This window comes from Glandiceps talaboti, chromosome 5 (genome assembly GCF_964340395.1).
Source record: "Glandiceps talaboti chromosome 5, keGlaTala1.1, whole genome shotgun sequence".
Classification (NCBI taxonomy): domain Eukaryota; kingdom Metazoa; phylum Hemichordata; class Enteropneusta; family Spengelidae; genus Glandiceps; species Glandiceps talaboti.
The window spans coordinates 13,646,032-13,661,592 of record NC_135553.1 but is presented as its reverse complement, the minus strand read 5'-3'; the positions used below and the strand labels follow the sequence as shown (position 1 = coordinate 13,661,592).

The window sequence follows — 15,561 nt, the reverse complement described above, 5'->3', positions numbered from 1 at the left end:
TATTTTAATATAACGCAAAGAAAACCATCCTTTTCCTGTTTTTCACTGCACTTCTAAAGTTTTAATAAAGAAAAGGAAGAAAACAATTTGCCACAGGAAATTACTACCACCCAAAAAATTGAGTTGCTGACATGAAAAACACAAATTGCTCCGATGTATAAATGTACATATAGCATTCCCTGTCAGGTGCTCTGAATTTTATAGTATAATGTTGACATGTGCTGAACAGTAACCTAAACAACTATACATGCTACATACATGTACATGTACATGCAGTATAGAGTAAACACATTTAGTTTTACTTTTGACGAGTGCGTACTGTACCTAGTATACATTGTACTGATCATTGCTGCAACTCCAGGGCATATTTATTAATTATTCAAATATTAAATGGTAAGAAAGCCAACTAATTACTTGTAAAATGTCATTTGTTATCTTCTGAACAACTGAGTGACCTTGTTGAAAATAATTTGTTCAGTTTTGGATATGTGAATGTTTACGTATATACCAAAATAGAATCATAATGATCAGTGTAATTGCTAGTCTTGCATGCCATTCGTGGGCAGATATTATTGCAGTTGTCATAGAAATAAGGAAATGAATGTAGCCTCACTTGAATAGACAGTACATACATACATGTGCATCATAGTGTGCATGTGTTCTTGAAATGTTAAAAATTAGTAGCTATGTTCTGTTCAAATGATTTATGACAAGAAAATTGATTACACTTACAGCGAAACTGGCAAGGAACTGTACTAATGTACAGATAGATTAGCACCAACTCTGGGAAAGCACGACACAAGATTATAAGTACAATCATATATTCAACAAAATGATCATAGTAAAGTCATTAATCATTTAGATGTATTATTATGATCAGTCCTCGCTCTTACATGTAGACCCCTTCGGAGTCATTCTATACACTTTTATTACTAAGGGTCTTTTAATCCCATGCTGTTTTATCAAAACCTATTGAGGTAGATCAGCGAAGGATATTCATATTTCTAAGAGAAGTTAATATTAGTTTTGTACACCACATGTATACATTAAGATTTGCAGGTCTTAATTTCACCAATTTCTGACTAATGTATCCTAAAATTAAATGGACAAAATGATTTTGCGGAAAACAAATCTACACAACATGAAAGAAATAAAATAATTCAAATTGAAGAGAACTTAGATAATAACAGACTGGCACAAAAATATCTTTAACATGTATTGACAAGTGAAATGTACATGTACACGTATATTGTATGTTTTTTAAGGAGCTCAGTGTAATGCCAGACTGTACAGCCACATTGTTTGGCCTACATTATGTAGCTATATAGCTCCTACAATGTACAATGTACATGGACCTGTTGGTCTGGTTAATGATGTACATATTGTACTAACCATATACATGTGTGTAATACAAAATAATCTAACATGAAATGACATGGTACAATGTAAACAGGCAGTCATGTGAAATGATGTATTCATGTGCATGTACGTATGTGCAAAAGAATACATGTGTATGTACATGTAGAACCCATCTGCAAGTTTATTTTTCCATAAGTTGAACAAAAACAGACAAAGTAAATGTAACATGTTATTGTTTTATGTACAAAATGTAATTATTAAGGTTGGCATATTGAGATCACCATGATAGTATAAAATATGGTATTGATAATTCCAGCATACATGTACATTGTATATATGCCATGTATAAGTCATTAGTACAATTTCAAGGAACTGTACATTAATCTTATTGATTGTATTGTTATGCCATATTTTATTTCAGGTAACTGTAATGTATACACTTTTGTAAATTTTCAAGACAAAATATTGATTGTACTGATAGCTTTTTTATGAGTTACATGTGAACTACAAAGTATTTTGATGAAAGTGGAAGTACATGTATAACACTGTAACCATACATCAGGCAGATCTTCTAAGTTCTATTCTGTACATGTATTTGCTCGATGACATGTATAAATAATTTTTTTTCTGTGTTGTGTACATCTATACATGTAAAGAACGTTGAATGAGGATGGGGGGGGGGGGGATGGAGAGGTTTGTACATTGATATTGTAATTATTCTTCTACACACATGTATATGTATATGTAATCTAGTGCGGTTTACAATTACATACATGTAGGTGTACATAATCTGTCTATAAGATATTTACTTGTTTGCCCTTGTTTTGATTTGTAGAATGGCATATGCAAATAGGACACTCCCACTGCCAGGTATCCAGGGAGGGACTGCCAGCCCACCTCCAATTGGAGAAAATCAACTTATTCCATACGGTGGCCGGAAATCACAACTATCAAGTCTTGGAAACGTACAGCCTTATGATTATGCAGACGGCGGTAGGATGCGACAATTAGAACAAAGACTTGGCGTTGCCGAACAATCTAACAGAGCACTTCTAGAAGAGGTGGTAAGGTTGCAAGGTGAGTGTGGAACAAATGAATTTCAATAAGTAATAACCTGCATAGTGCATTGATGGGTTTTGTGGACAAGGTTTTATGTGGACTGAACTGATGCATACAGATAAATTCTTCAAACTTCTTGTTCCTTCAACATCATAAAATTGCAGGCCTCTTTGTGGTATAAGATGTATCGTAATGAGCCATAATTTTGTTGTGCGCGCGAGATAAAAACTATGCCCTGGCTTGCCAGAATTCATATAACATTGTAGTATTTATTGACGTACTGGCAAAAATAATGATGTGTGTTTTGATTTCAAAATGAAAAGAATATTAAATATATTATATACACTATTAGTTCATATTTTAAAGGTGATAACAGCAGCTTGATTCCAAAAAACACTCAAGTGTGTTTCTCTATCATTTTACAACAAATTCTGTCTAAAAAATGGAATACTGGCCTTTCAAATAGTTTGTATGTCCACTTTGTGATACTGCCTGGAGTTCAGCTAGTATACTGCTTGGAGTTCAGCTACTGCTTTCATTTTTAAAAATTTAAAAGCCATTCTTATAATATTCAAAAATGATTCATTGCTACTCAGGTCTACTAATATTTTCTTTCCTAAGATATGTACATACATGTAAGTAGAGATTTATGATGAAATACTACTAGTAATCATTATTTATTTCTGATAAATTTGTCCTTGTGTCGTGAATGTACTTCTACCTTGTTGTTGAATGAAGGATTGTCCTAGAACAGCTTGTGTCCATTATTCAAACTTTTCACAATGCAAAATACAGATCGTGTCCTGTATTAATCATATTAATGTCTGCTTTCAGCTATTTCATGCCAATATATACTTTTTACATGTATTTTAAACTAAAGAGCTTATTTTGAATTATGTTAGGGTCTGAACTCATCATGATAAATCAATATAAAGTATCACAATCAGAGAATGCAAATAAACTTAGTTGGTACGAATACAAATAAAGTACTGAAGGAGAGAGCATTTACAGTTTTGGTCAAAAATTGGTCTGACTGTAATTGTTTGATGTTGATATCTCACAGTCACTAAAATTGGTAAACTCTTTAGTAATTTTATAATGCTAAATACAATGCATGACTCGAGGTCTATGAATAGAGGACAGTAAAATGTAGTTACTTTGCAACGGTAAATTGGAAACGAATGCGACATTTTGATCCATCATTACATTATCAATCTCCGTAGTAGACAGATCAAAACATTTTATTCGTTTTCCAATTTACCATTCTAAAGTAACAGTTTGCTATTCTCTCGAGTGTGCCCTCTAATGATAGCCAAATTTTGTTGTTGTGAGTCAAAATGATAAAACTGGGATTTCTTGTGAGTCACTACATAGTAAGAGATAGGAGAACATCATATTTTGGTGTGTCACTTAGAGGGTTGGCTGAGAGGGTACACTGGTTCTCTATAATAGTCCCTTGATAATACAGCATATACATGTAGCCACAATATTCATTCATATGAAGAAATGAATACTGATTGCCCTTGAATTGTGCACTAGATGGATCATGTTTTTTTGAGACTTTCCAACTCAAATTTCATTCTAGACAACTTCATGGCTGATCTTGTAATCTTTCCCTCATTTTTGTTAATCAGGAGATTTAAAACAATCCCACCGACGTACAGAAGATGCTATTGCTGCAGAAAGACAAGGACGTCAACATATCACAGAAAATTTACGAGCCAGCAATGATCTCATCGGTCAACTGGGAGCTCGGTTAAAACGAGCCGAAGAAAAAGTTCAAGACGAAAGGGCAGCGGTCGGTGCTTTAGTAAATCACACAAAACAAGTAGAACAAGCAGTTTTAGGTAGTCAACAAGAGATATTATCGAGGCGAGACCAACAGTATGCCAAGTGAGTATCTTTTAAATTAGATTTCCTACTCCTTTTTAATTAGCATTCATTTCTTTCATTTTGTCAGGGCAAAAAATTGTCAAAAGACATGTTCCATAATCTTTGAAATTGGCATTCCAGTATGGCAAGTGATGTGAAAATTCAAGATCTGAAGGTTTACTTCCTAAAATATTGAGTTTGGACTTTGCTTGCCAAATTGATTGGGGAGGTGGGGGTTGTTGTTGTTGTTGTTGTTATTGTTGTTGTTGTTGTAGTTGTTGTTGTTGTTGTTGTTGTTGTTGTTGTTGTTGTTGTTGTTGTTACAATCTCTGAAATTTCTATTGCAAAATTTTGGCAAGCAATATGAAAACTCAAGGTCTGACAATAAACACTTGGGTTTTCACATCACTTGACCACATTTGCCTACAGATGCCACGGATCCTTTTTGTAATGTTGACATAGACTATTAAAAGTGAGTGAAGTCAGCTTGCTCATTATTAAAATGACTTCGTAGGTGTAAGTTCTCAGCAATGGACCAATCCTTCTAATTAACTGAGTTACTTGTTTACTTGTCATTGATCGTACTATGTATACTAACTTGGCATCGATATGTAAATTGTATGAATACACAGTCAAGACCATTACTTGTTTCATCAACACATTCTAAATGTACATGTATGGGTATTAATTATGGCCAACATGCATTTCCTTAAACAGGATTAATGATAACTTAAAGTCAAAAAGAAAAGAAAAAAATAAATAAAAATTGTTCCCATTACACTTCTGAGGCTTTGTGTAACCAGATCATCTCCAAGTCTTTATTCAGAGTTTCAGTAATTGGTAGTATTTTGTTCAAACCTCTGCTTCACACTCCTGTTGTGAAGTAGAGATCAGAATGCTCCATTAACAATGTACCATATACATTCCACTTTAAGACATGTATAGTATCTAGGTGATAGTAATGTTGAAGTGATGGTTTTCAATTACAATAGAATTGTAATTACTACTGTACATCACAGCAAATATGTGTGTGTGTGTGTGTCTGTTGGATAATACTAATCAGGATTATGTTAGAGGGTCTAACCCTATTCCCATTCATTAGCAAACCCTAACCTTAAACTCCCTAGCTTGAATACAACTGAATGTTTTGCTTGTCGCTCCACTGTTCTACACTCTTCTTCAGTTGTCCATTCAAATTACTACATACTTTCTCACACTGATATTGAAAAGTGTGAGACCAGTTATTCCTCAAATGTCAGCTTTCATCAACTTGAGTTGATAGGAGACTTTGCTATTATAGTATTAGCATGGCTCTACATTGTACATCATGTACATTATTTGCCCGTAGTACATCCCATGAATGTGTCAAAATTTTTGCCTTTTATTCATCCATAGAATTGCAGAGTTGAGAAATGATCTCGATGAAGCTAACAGACTTAGAGACCAGATGGAGAGGGCAACAGCGACAATGGTTGATGAAATACGCACACTAAAGAGTAGAGTAGACACACAACAAATGGAATTTAATAGTATTTTACATGAATTAAAAGAACGTTCTAAAAGATTAGAAGAAGATAATAGGCAAGCTGTAAGTTATCATTTTACTCAATTTTATAGGTTTTTCAATAATCATAGTAACAATCACTATAATTTTTTTAATCTTTTGATTTTGGATAAAAATGAACAAAATGTAGTTTGTTGATGGAGTGCACTGTATTTCAGAATCATTTTTCGAAGCATTTGTTTTTAGCAATGCACAACTTAAGTAAGATGAACTTTGAACTTTCATTATTTCAAGTTAGATGAACAAATCTATTTCATGCGTACAATATCTTCTCCCATTATTCATTTTAAGTTAGTTACTGATGGACAGGAATTTTGCTCAACTATGCTGTGTGAGGGCAGTATTTGCCCATCACTCAGTTAAGTCAAACCGAAAACAAAATGTTGTGTGGTTTTGATCGCCAGACCCTGCTGAGTATTTCACATCTGACCTTAAACTGTGTTATGTATGCTAAGATATATAGTACTACCAAACCAGAAAGACTATAGTGTTTCAGTTAGACAGCACAATGCTTTTTAAAGTTTCAAAAAAGGTTATTTGTTACGAATTACACAGAAAAAAATACAGACACTGATAATGCACATGCAATAAAATGTGACAATTTATCTCACTTGGAACACAAAAAAACTTCTTTTGGGTGTAAATCTTCCTTCTCTCATCTGACTGATGTTGATTTATGTTCACAGTGAGATAAAAATTGTCAGGTATTTTGTTTTAGGTAATTTGTGACAAAAAACCATGTGTGAGACATAAAAACACCATGCTGCCTAATTGAAAGTCTATGCCCGCCCTTGTTTTGGTTGTATTAAACTACAATGTCATGAAAGTGAGAAATTCTGAAAAGAAAGGTCACAAATCCCCTATGCATCACCACCACCACCACCAATAAAATGTTAAAACATATTTTGAGGTTTTTATGCTAAACCATGTCTTTTTTGACTCGGCTCGTTAAATATTTTTCACTGCACATCACATCTAGTATGTAGAAATCTAGTATATCAAATTATTATAAACATATCAATTTTTGAATTTTTTCAAATGCATCTTTCTTTGGGAATAACAGAAGGTAATGGATTTGTAAGGAAATGTTTTCAAAGCTCTCTTGTTTTTTAAAAAAATACTATCTTTTGTTTCTCTCAATATTTTTCAAAAGGAAAGTCTCTGGCACAAGTTACTTTGTGAACACTTTACTGGATATTACCTCATTATGGTGAAATCTCATTTGTGCAAGGAGTGCCCTTCTGAAAAAATATTGTTTTTTCAAAAAAAAACTTGACTGTATCTTTGTCATAAATATGTACATTCGAGCAAATTTGCTCCTTTCTGTAAGTGTTCAACTTCTTTAATTTTGATAGCCATCTTATATTAAAATCAAAATCAAAGACTACATTCAACTTTAAACCCCAATGTTTGAACCCCATGATCTTGGATTACCTCTATTTTATCAGTGGCAACATAATGGAATCATGTGAAAAGAAATGACAGGGTAATGTGAGAGCCTGAGATTGAATCATGGGCCTTTAAACCCAAAGTTTGAATCCCATGGATCTGAATCAGACATTTTTTGACATTTTAAGATTCCAATATATTGTAACTTTTTTAATGATAAAAGATGGCTATCAAATGATTGGGTTTCAAATTGTGTATATGTGTTGGTATATTGTTTCCTATTAATTAGTCAGTGTTGGTTTATATGTTTGGTGTGTCTTTACTAATAACAGATTTATGAGTCTAGAAAGATCCATGACAATAGAAATTTTACAGAACAAGAAGTAGCACAACTTAGAATCCAAATGAACAGTAGGTAAGAAAACATGAAGTATACTTCAAGTGTTAGTTTGCATGGAATTGTACCACAGTCTCTAGGTGTCACATCAAAACTACCTACCTCCAAAGTGTATTTCCACTTATGTACGTGATTAGACTAGAGAGTTTAGCAATCTGACTTGACATACTGGCACAACTCTATATGTTCTGGCAAATGATATTTTCAAGCCTGGTATGACCAAGAATTTGGGCTAGTATTTGATAAAGTTGCATTAAATTACTGTAAAATGGCTGCCGAAATGTTTTAATGTGTAAAATACATCAGACTCGGTGAAAGGACAGCTAGGACAGTAGAAATTTGTGATAATAATGATACATTCAATCTATCCTACTTAGAGATTGTGTCGTTGAGGGCGCTCATGTAAGTCGTGACACACAAGTTTAGAAAATGATAGAGGGGTACCCACACCAAGAAACCTTTAGTCTGTATCGTACTGAATAAAGTATTTGCAAGAAAATGATAAAATTTCACCATGTATTAAATGCCTCAAATTTATATACGGTACATATGTTGGCGGTAGTATTGTTATTTATGTGACACACACAGAGAGACTTATGTTGAAAGAATTTGGTCAAAACTAAAGAAAAGTACTTTATTCTTCTGAAAGGTATGCTGTTTGTAATAAATGTAAATCTAAATATGTACAGGAGCAAAAAATCAATCGAAAAGTTTATTGAAATATATACTTATTTGTATATATATGATTATGCTAAATTCTTTCTCAGTATGTCTTCTATTGATTGATGGAACATGATGGATTATCACTAAATACACACTTTTGAATTTTGTATAAGTGCACATTTTTTCTTTCAGTTGTTCCTTCATGTTCACTCACGATAGCCATACTGACAGGAAAGGATTTGACATAAGTTCAATATATGAAAACAAACTATTCCAATTTAATACATCAATTTGTACTGGGGTTTCAAAATCTCAAACAATGTATCACTTCAAAATTCAGCTTTGCATATTTTGCAAAAAAAATCTTGCGAATAACAAAGTATCTTTTCTTTTTTAGTTATTTTGACCAGATTCTTATTTGATATAGTCATAATGACATTGCATGATTCTATATACGATTTGTTCTTTTATATCTCTTTCCAATGCATGCCTGCTTGGCTTGTTATACATACATATCACATTGACTAGATGGAGTACCAGCGTAAACATCATGAGAACCAAACAAGCACTGACCAAACCACTAATATGTTGCGAACACAAATTGACTCCAGGTACAGTCTCCCCCTCACCCCCTGTTATCATTCTGATGTGTTTTGCACAGTCACTTAACATGCTATTGTCTCGTCTGCTGCCCTCTGTGATGACGTTTAATGCATTGTGTACCACCACACTTGTACACTACACAAGCCAAGCAGCATTTGTTGTATAAGGTGCTCTTCAAACATTCAACACAATGACATTTTGTATTCTCTTGATCAAGAGTACATATGTTTGCTTTTTTGTGGGAAGCATGGCCTCTCATTTCTTCCAAATGGGAAGTGCACCCTCTCATTACTGCCAATAAGACTCATTGTTTTACAACAATTCATATTTTGTCCGATCACCACCATTCTGCACTCCAGTGTCAGTGTACCTTGAATTACTAAATACTGTAAACGCATTTACATTGACTACATTAAAAATTTGACAATATGGCAATGTAGGACACCAAGCATAAATTACACTACCTTCAACTAATCCAGACAACAAAATGAAGAAAAAAATTAAGGCTTGCCAATACATATTAGCATCAATTGGCAAGTGAGCTTACTCAGCTGATCAAATAAGATGGTCAGGAAGGATACACGTATTGCATATGTATTCAACATACATATAGTTTTCATTGTAACAGTCAACAACTTTCTTGAAAAGCACAGACCACTGTAGACTGAAAGATTCATCACTGAGGTAACTTCCTTATCACTCTGTCAGTTATACATACAACAGCAAAGTAATAAGGATCAAGAAACTTTCAGTCGAACACTATGACGAAACATTTCAAGATGACAAACACACTTGAGACATATGAACATGCAGTGTATCAAAAACTATAAAAAACAACAACCAAACAAACGTCTGTATTGTACAATCATCAAAGAAACCTGTGATAAGAACATTACCTTGATGTAAAACGCTGCTTGTACATTTATAAAACACATTGTCATTTTGAAAGGCTGCCTGCAGTGCTTAGCACTCAAAGTCAACATAATTTTGCAAAGAACAGAGATATCACATATATTTCTATTGCTAATCACCAATCATGCACTCAAATAATTAACAGCTAATTACTACTGTGGTTGAAGTATTATGTGCTACTTTCCACATTACTGTTACTAATTTCTTCTTTTTAAACGTATACAAACACTGCTATTAGATTTAATGCTGTAGTCATGGTAACTGTTAATACATGTACTAGGAAATAAACATTTTGAAGGGACTTCATAGTCATAAAAATGTCATTTAATAGTTTTACCTCACTTGTGATTGCAGTACAAACTATATCCAACAGATTAGCAAATCTTTGCTTTGCAATATCTTCAACTTTACTGCATTTTATTCCATAAATTCACAAAAATATAGATAAACTTATTTCAGTGAAAACAAGGTATTCAACAAAAAGTGTCCAAAAATATTTCGAATGTTTTGTACTAGTCCCAAATTTCAGAGCGTAATTAATTTACCAAGTAATGTTTTGGCTAAATCACTCAACCTTCAGATTTTATTGTGAACATTGTTTTGGTTTTACAACTAAATGTTATATGGTATACCCTAATGTGAAAGGGATATAGTGTCAAAACATGAAGGTAGTGTAGGTTGGACTTGGTAGGATTTCAAGTGAGGAAGGATTATGAGGGTGATGGTTAATTTCATACCCTGGCCACATATTGCTCATGACTTTGTAATATACATTGTAACACTAGATAGAATAACATTTTCACCTGGGACATCTCAAGATTGCATGGAATGTATTTCTAAGACTGTCTATGCATGTATCTTTTCTCTTCCCGGGAAATACACAAATTTGAGGGCTATTAAAGATACTTTTGTTTTTGTTTCTGTTTACTAGGCTAGGAGAAATTAGGGATGCGTTGATGGACATGAGAAATAGAGTACAGCAAGAAGAATCAGAAAGAAGACAGAATGAAAGTCAAATATCAATGAAGTAAGTATCCACCCCTCACCCCAACATATTGAGAAAGAGTTAATACCTCTGTGATCCTCTTAGTCAATATTTTAATAACCAGAGTAAATGTCCAACCAACTCCTATTTTATAACCGCAAAGTGTGATCATCCCCACGTATTGATAACCAAAATCATCCATGGAAACACACAGGCACATACACATACACTCATACATATAATTATGTACACTGAAAATCTGAGATACAATGTACACCAAAAACATTTTTTCCATATCCAGTTTTTGCATTGTAAAATATAAAGACAAAAGAATTTTGAAGTTCGGACATTGAGGTCTCTCTTCTCAAAATATAGATTATAAGGATAAGAGCTATTCTCTAGGGTCTGCAATCATGAAATTTAACCACATCAAATTGGCTGCTATTAGTTATTAGAATAGATAAACAGCTCCTCACAGGACAAAAATCATTTTTATAAATTGCTTGAAAATGTGTCTGGTTTTCAGAATGAGTGACATGCAGTCTCAAGTGCATGAACAAAGTCGTAAACGTGATGAAGCCATGCATGCATTGGATGTTATACAAAGAGAGAGGGAACATGCAGCTGACAATGAAAGGCTTAAAATGCAGGGAAAGATTGCTGAAATTGCTGAAGAAGTCAGTAAGAAAATTTTACACAAAGAAATCAGACTTCGTGAAGAAGCACAACAAAAATTTGCCAATATTGAAAAGGTAGGGTGGAAATTTCATTCGTTAATATATAGATGCAAATTCATGTTTCATTTTGACTGAAAATAATTTCAATTTAGCTAAATGAGAATGAAAAAAAAAGACAAGACATTGAAATTCTACAACAACGTAGTGTTTTATTCATCATTTAATTTACACATGATCTAGTGTACAATCTGTGTATGTTACTTACATTTGAGTGTTTTTGCAAATTTAATGATACAAAGTCATTATCATTGAAGAATATTCATTGGCCTTGGATTGTGGACTGTATATTCTTAACCACTTTAAGTTCATTCACTAAGTTTTATGCCTACTTTTCATTTTGCACTCAGTATTTACATGCTGAACAAGCTGCTAGAATAGCTCATGAACAAGCTATGAGAGAAGAAAATGAGAAGAGATGGAATGCTTTACAGAGACTTACAGAAGATGAAGTACTTACAGTTAGAGAAGGCCATAGGGTAAGTACAGTGTACTTATAATGCTAGCGTGATTGGTATGGACAGATAAAGTAAAAAAAAAAACAGTGCTCTTTAAGTTTGTAAGGGAATTAACAGTCCAGGGAAAAGACGTGGTATGATTAGTTTGGGTACAAGAAGGAACCATTCATCTATAGAAGTACCGATAGGGAATAAAACAGCACAGGGAAGAGATAGTTTCACCAGCAAGATGACGTGATTCTCGGGTTATTATTACTTCCCTAAATACTGTCATCTGGTGATACCAATACACAGTCATGCCAGTTAAGAGCAGCCCAACAAGTAGAACAGATTGAATGATGTCAAAATAGTTATTCTAAAAATCTTAGATATATTTGCCTTTGGACTGACTATTTGGGGAAAAGTACCTTTAATCGTACTGACTAAGTACCTTTCATAGTATATACTTTCATTTCCGAAAAAAGGTCAAAGAATATTCCAAGGCAAAGTATATGCTTTTACCTTTTTGTTGATGTTGTTTTGTGTGGTGATCATATTCCCTGATCTAATAGTGACAATCACTGCACTATTTATAGGTGGTATGTTTTGCATTCCTAAATTAAAATTATGAACTTTAATTTTTTGCAGATTGATAAACACAGACAAGTTGATGGTCTCAACAAAACAAATGATGCTATTGAAACAATAGAAAAACAACAAGCAGAAACCAAGAAGCAGCTAGAACAAGTTATGAAAGCAGAAATCAAATCAAGGTATGTTAGAGTTTTTATATGGTATTCATTTCATGATGACTTTCGTCTTTTCCAAAAGTGCTATGTTATCTAAAATCCAAGTTGTCATATTTGAACTAAACATACAGCCAGATCCTCAATACAATACAATGACAATTAAATTCATTCCCTTCATAATGAGATGAAAACACTCAAAAACCGTGGAAGTTATTGATGATTAAATGGTCTTCAAAATACGGTAATAAGTTGCTAACAGCTTTTTCTGTATAACTAGCTGATGATGTGACCCCTTCAAATCCTTTTTCACTGCAGTAATTGAATGAAAAACTTTGCATTTATTAAAGCAAGACAAAAAGTATAACGATTTCATACGTACATGGAACGAAAAAGTACAACCAAAAATGTGTCAAGAATAAACATAAGTTATGAAAAGGAAAGGTTTTCTCTCAATCTAAATGCCTTTTAAATATACATTGCAAGTTGTCGTAGGTGATGAGGATTTTTACTTGCCATTAAATGATAAAAATTATCTAGCGACGGATGAGTCCAAATATTGTATGGAAGGTATTGCTGTCTTAGAGGAGTACACAAATCACAAAGAAATGGAAATGATACTCGTTTTCAATAAAACTATGGTCGTTGATTAAACAAAATATTGCAAATTGTAATTGAATACATTTGAATTTCCAACTAATTTCATGCCTACGCAGACTTGCTGAGTGAGAAAAAATATACTGGTTACCTGTTTCTTTGACCCCCCCCCCCCCCCCCCCCCCTAGTTTTAAAATGTCATGTTTCTATGCTTTATCTCCAACAGACAATTGCAAGACAAACAAATAGAGGACAAGATTGAAGATGTTCAAGAAAAACTCGGTGTTGCTATTTCTACATTACAACAAGCAATAGGTGGTATCAATGAACAAGTTGGTGAAGCATCATTAGTGGTATGTAACAAGTCTCTGAGACTGTGTATGGCTAATGACAGAATTTTCAGTTCATCCAGAAGTTGCCCCTGAGTTCGCATCAAAATATGTAAATAATAAGTATGAGATTAGTTTTATGTATGTATATTTTTATTATGTATAGACTACTCCAAGGACAAAGTTATTCCCAATAAAGACTTGTACAAGTTATACACAAAACTCATGTAAATTTCATGTGATTTTCAGGCTCAAGACAAACTGAAGGAAGTACTTGATGAACGTAACCAGACTGGTTTACGTGGTTTAGCTGATCTTGATGCCAGGGTTATGGCACTCAATGCTAAAGTTACTAAACAAGAAGAAATTGTAGAGGAGAAGGTGTCAGAGGTAAGCTGTGTCACTTTAACATTGGTTTCCTACAATTTGTTTTTTTTTAAAGATTATTTCAAGTATGAGATTTTACACTTAGCTGGTAATAGTATAATTTTGACATTAAAACACAAACACTAAATGTTGTGATAATGAATGAAGAACTACTAACTTAAAGGAGGATTTGCTAAGTACTTTGAGATCCCACAGAGTTTGTTTATCATGTTGCTTGGTTACCATAAGCTTACACTCATACTTTAATCTTGCATTCACATCATTACAAGTTCATTGACCTATACAAAGTTGAATATAAAAAGAAGGAATGTGTTCTTGCATGTATTTTTTTTTCACTTATATTTTTTTACCTGTAACTAATTTGACATGTTTCTTGTATACAATTTTTAGTAACTTTTTTTGAGAGGGACTGTCGTAATTTTGTGTGTGTGAATTTTGCACGTGGCAGTAACGCAGTCGATTAGTGTGAATGCTGTACCTTTCAAGCATGTATCAGGGCTTTGGAATAACATTTTTCTATTATCTGTATTATGATACCCGTTATCATACCTAAAACTGCTTATCAAGAGAATGGCTTATGTCTCAATGTGTGTGACACTAACTACAGCATGTTATCTTTTTTTCTCTCTTTTTTTCCCCTAATCAAAATCATGTGTGACTGACATCTGTTCTTGTGACCTGTCTTCTGTCATCTGTGTCCGTTATGTGTTATCTTTGTTACAGGCAATGCGGGTATATATATCATACCTTTGTTTATATACTAATTGTTAACATAGTTGTAATACACTCGGTTAAGATTAATAGTAATGGTTAGATTGCTGACATTTGGGGGCATCATATGGCTGAAATATGATTTTTGTATGAGGAACCACAAACTTGGGATTACTTTCTATACAAATACATTTACTCTTATTTCACTTTTACTAACTTGTAATAACACCTTCTCTCTGTGATTACAAAGACTAACTTACATAATCACTATAAAGTTTAAACAGTGTCTTCCACATTTCTACATTTAGAATACCACTCATAATAGATCTTCATTTAAATAATGTAACCACTTTGTTTATATCATACATGTCTACTGATCAACCTAATTCTTCCAAAGACACTTCATGAATAGTTATATTTGTAATATACTTAACTTATTAAATATGTTCACTAAATCGGTAAAACGTAGTACAGTGTACTAAATATTTCATGTTACATGGCCAAGGGTTCTTGTTACGGCCTAGCTGTAAAGCCAGCAAACAATTTGACAAAGGCTGTCATCCTGTACAGGCGAAACATTACTCATAAGTAATTAGAAGTTGACCCAAAACGTTCATCAGCTTGTTAGATCAGATGATTTTAATACAAAGGTTATATAACACACAAGCAGTTCAAAGTTTTTAGCATTGAACTTTCAATCTGCTGAGGATCGTCGACCAAGACAGATCGAAAGTTGAATGATCAAAACTTTGAGCTGCTTGTGCGTTATAACCTTTGTAAATCTTTTAATTAGAAGTTGCTAAGAACTCTTGGTTGT

At 33.3% G+C, this 15,561-nt stretch overlaps 1 protein-coding gene across 5 annotated transcripts in view; it reads left to right on the top strand.

Moving 5' to 3' along the window:
- The window catches only part of LOC144435997 (uncharacterized), a 50,020-nt gene that overhangs the window by 19,475 nt on the left and 14,984 nt on the right, over window positions 1-15,561 (top strand). For all 5 annotated transcript variants that reach the window (XM_078124661.1, XM_078124660.1, XM_078124659.1 and 2 more), the window contains exons 2-11: window positions 2,195-2,436; window positions 4,053-4,311; window positions 5,686-5,878; window positions 8,832-8,914; window positions 10,750-10,845; window positions 11,330-11,555; window positions 11,888-12,016; window positions 12,623-12,747; window positions 13,544-13,670; window positions 13,896-14,036. In XM_078124661.1, the coding sequence (XP_077980787.1) occupies window positions 2,195-2,436; window positions 4,053-4,311; window positions 5,686-5,878; window positions 8,832-8,914; window positions 10,750-10,845; window positions 11,330-11,555; window positions 11,888-12,016; window positions 12,623-12,747; window positions 13,544-13,670; window positions 13,896-14,036 (1,621 nt within the window). The remainder of the gene's footprint in view (window positions 1-2,194; window positions 2,437-4,052; window positions 4,312-5,685; window positions 5,879-8,831; window positions 8,915-10,749; window positions 10,846-11,329; window positions 11,556-11,887; window positions 12,017-12,622; window positions 12,748-13,543; window positions 13,671-13,895; window positions 14,037-15,561) is intronic.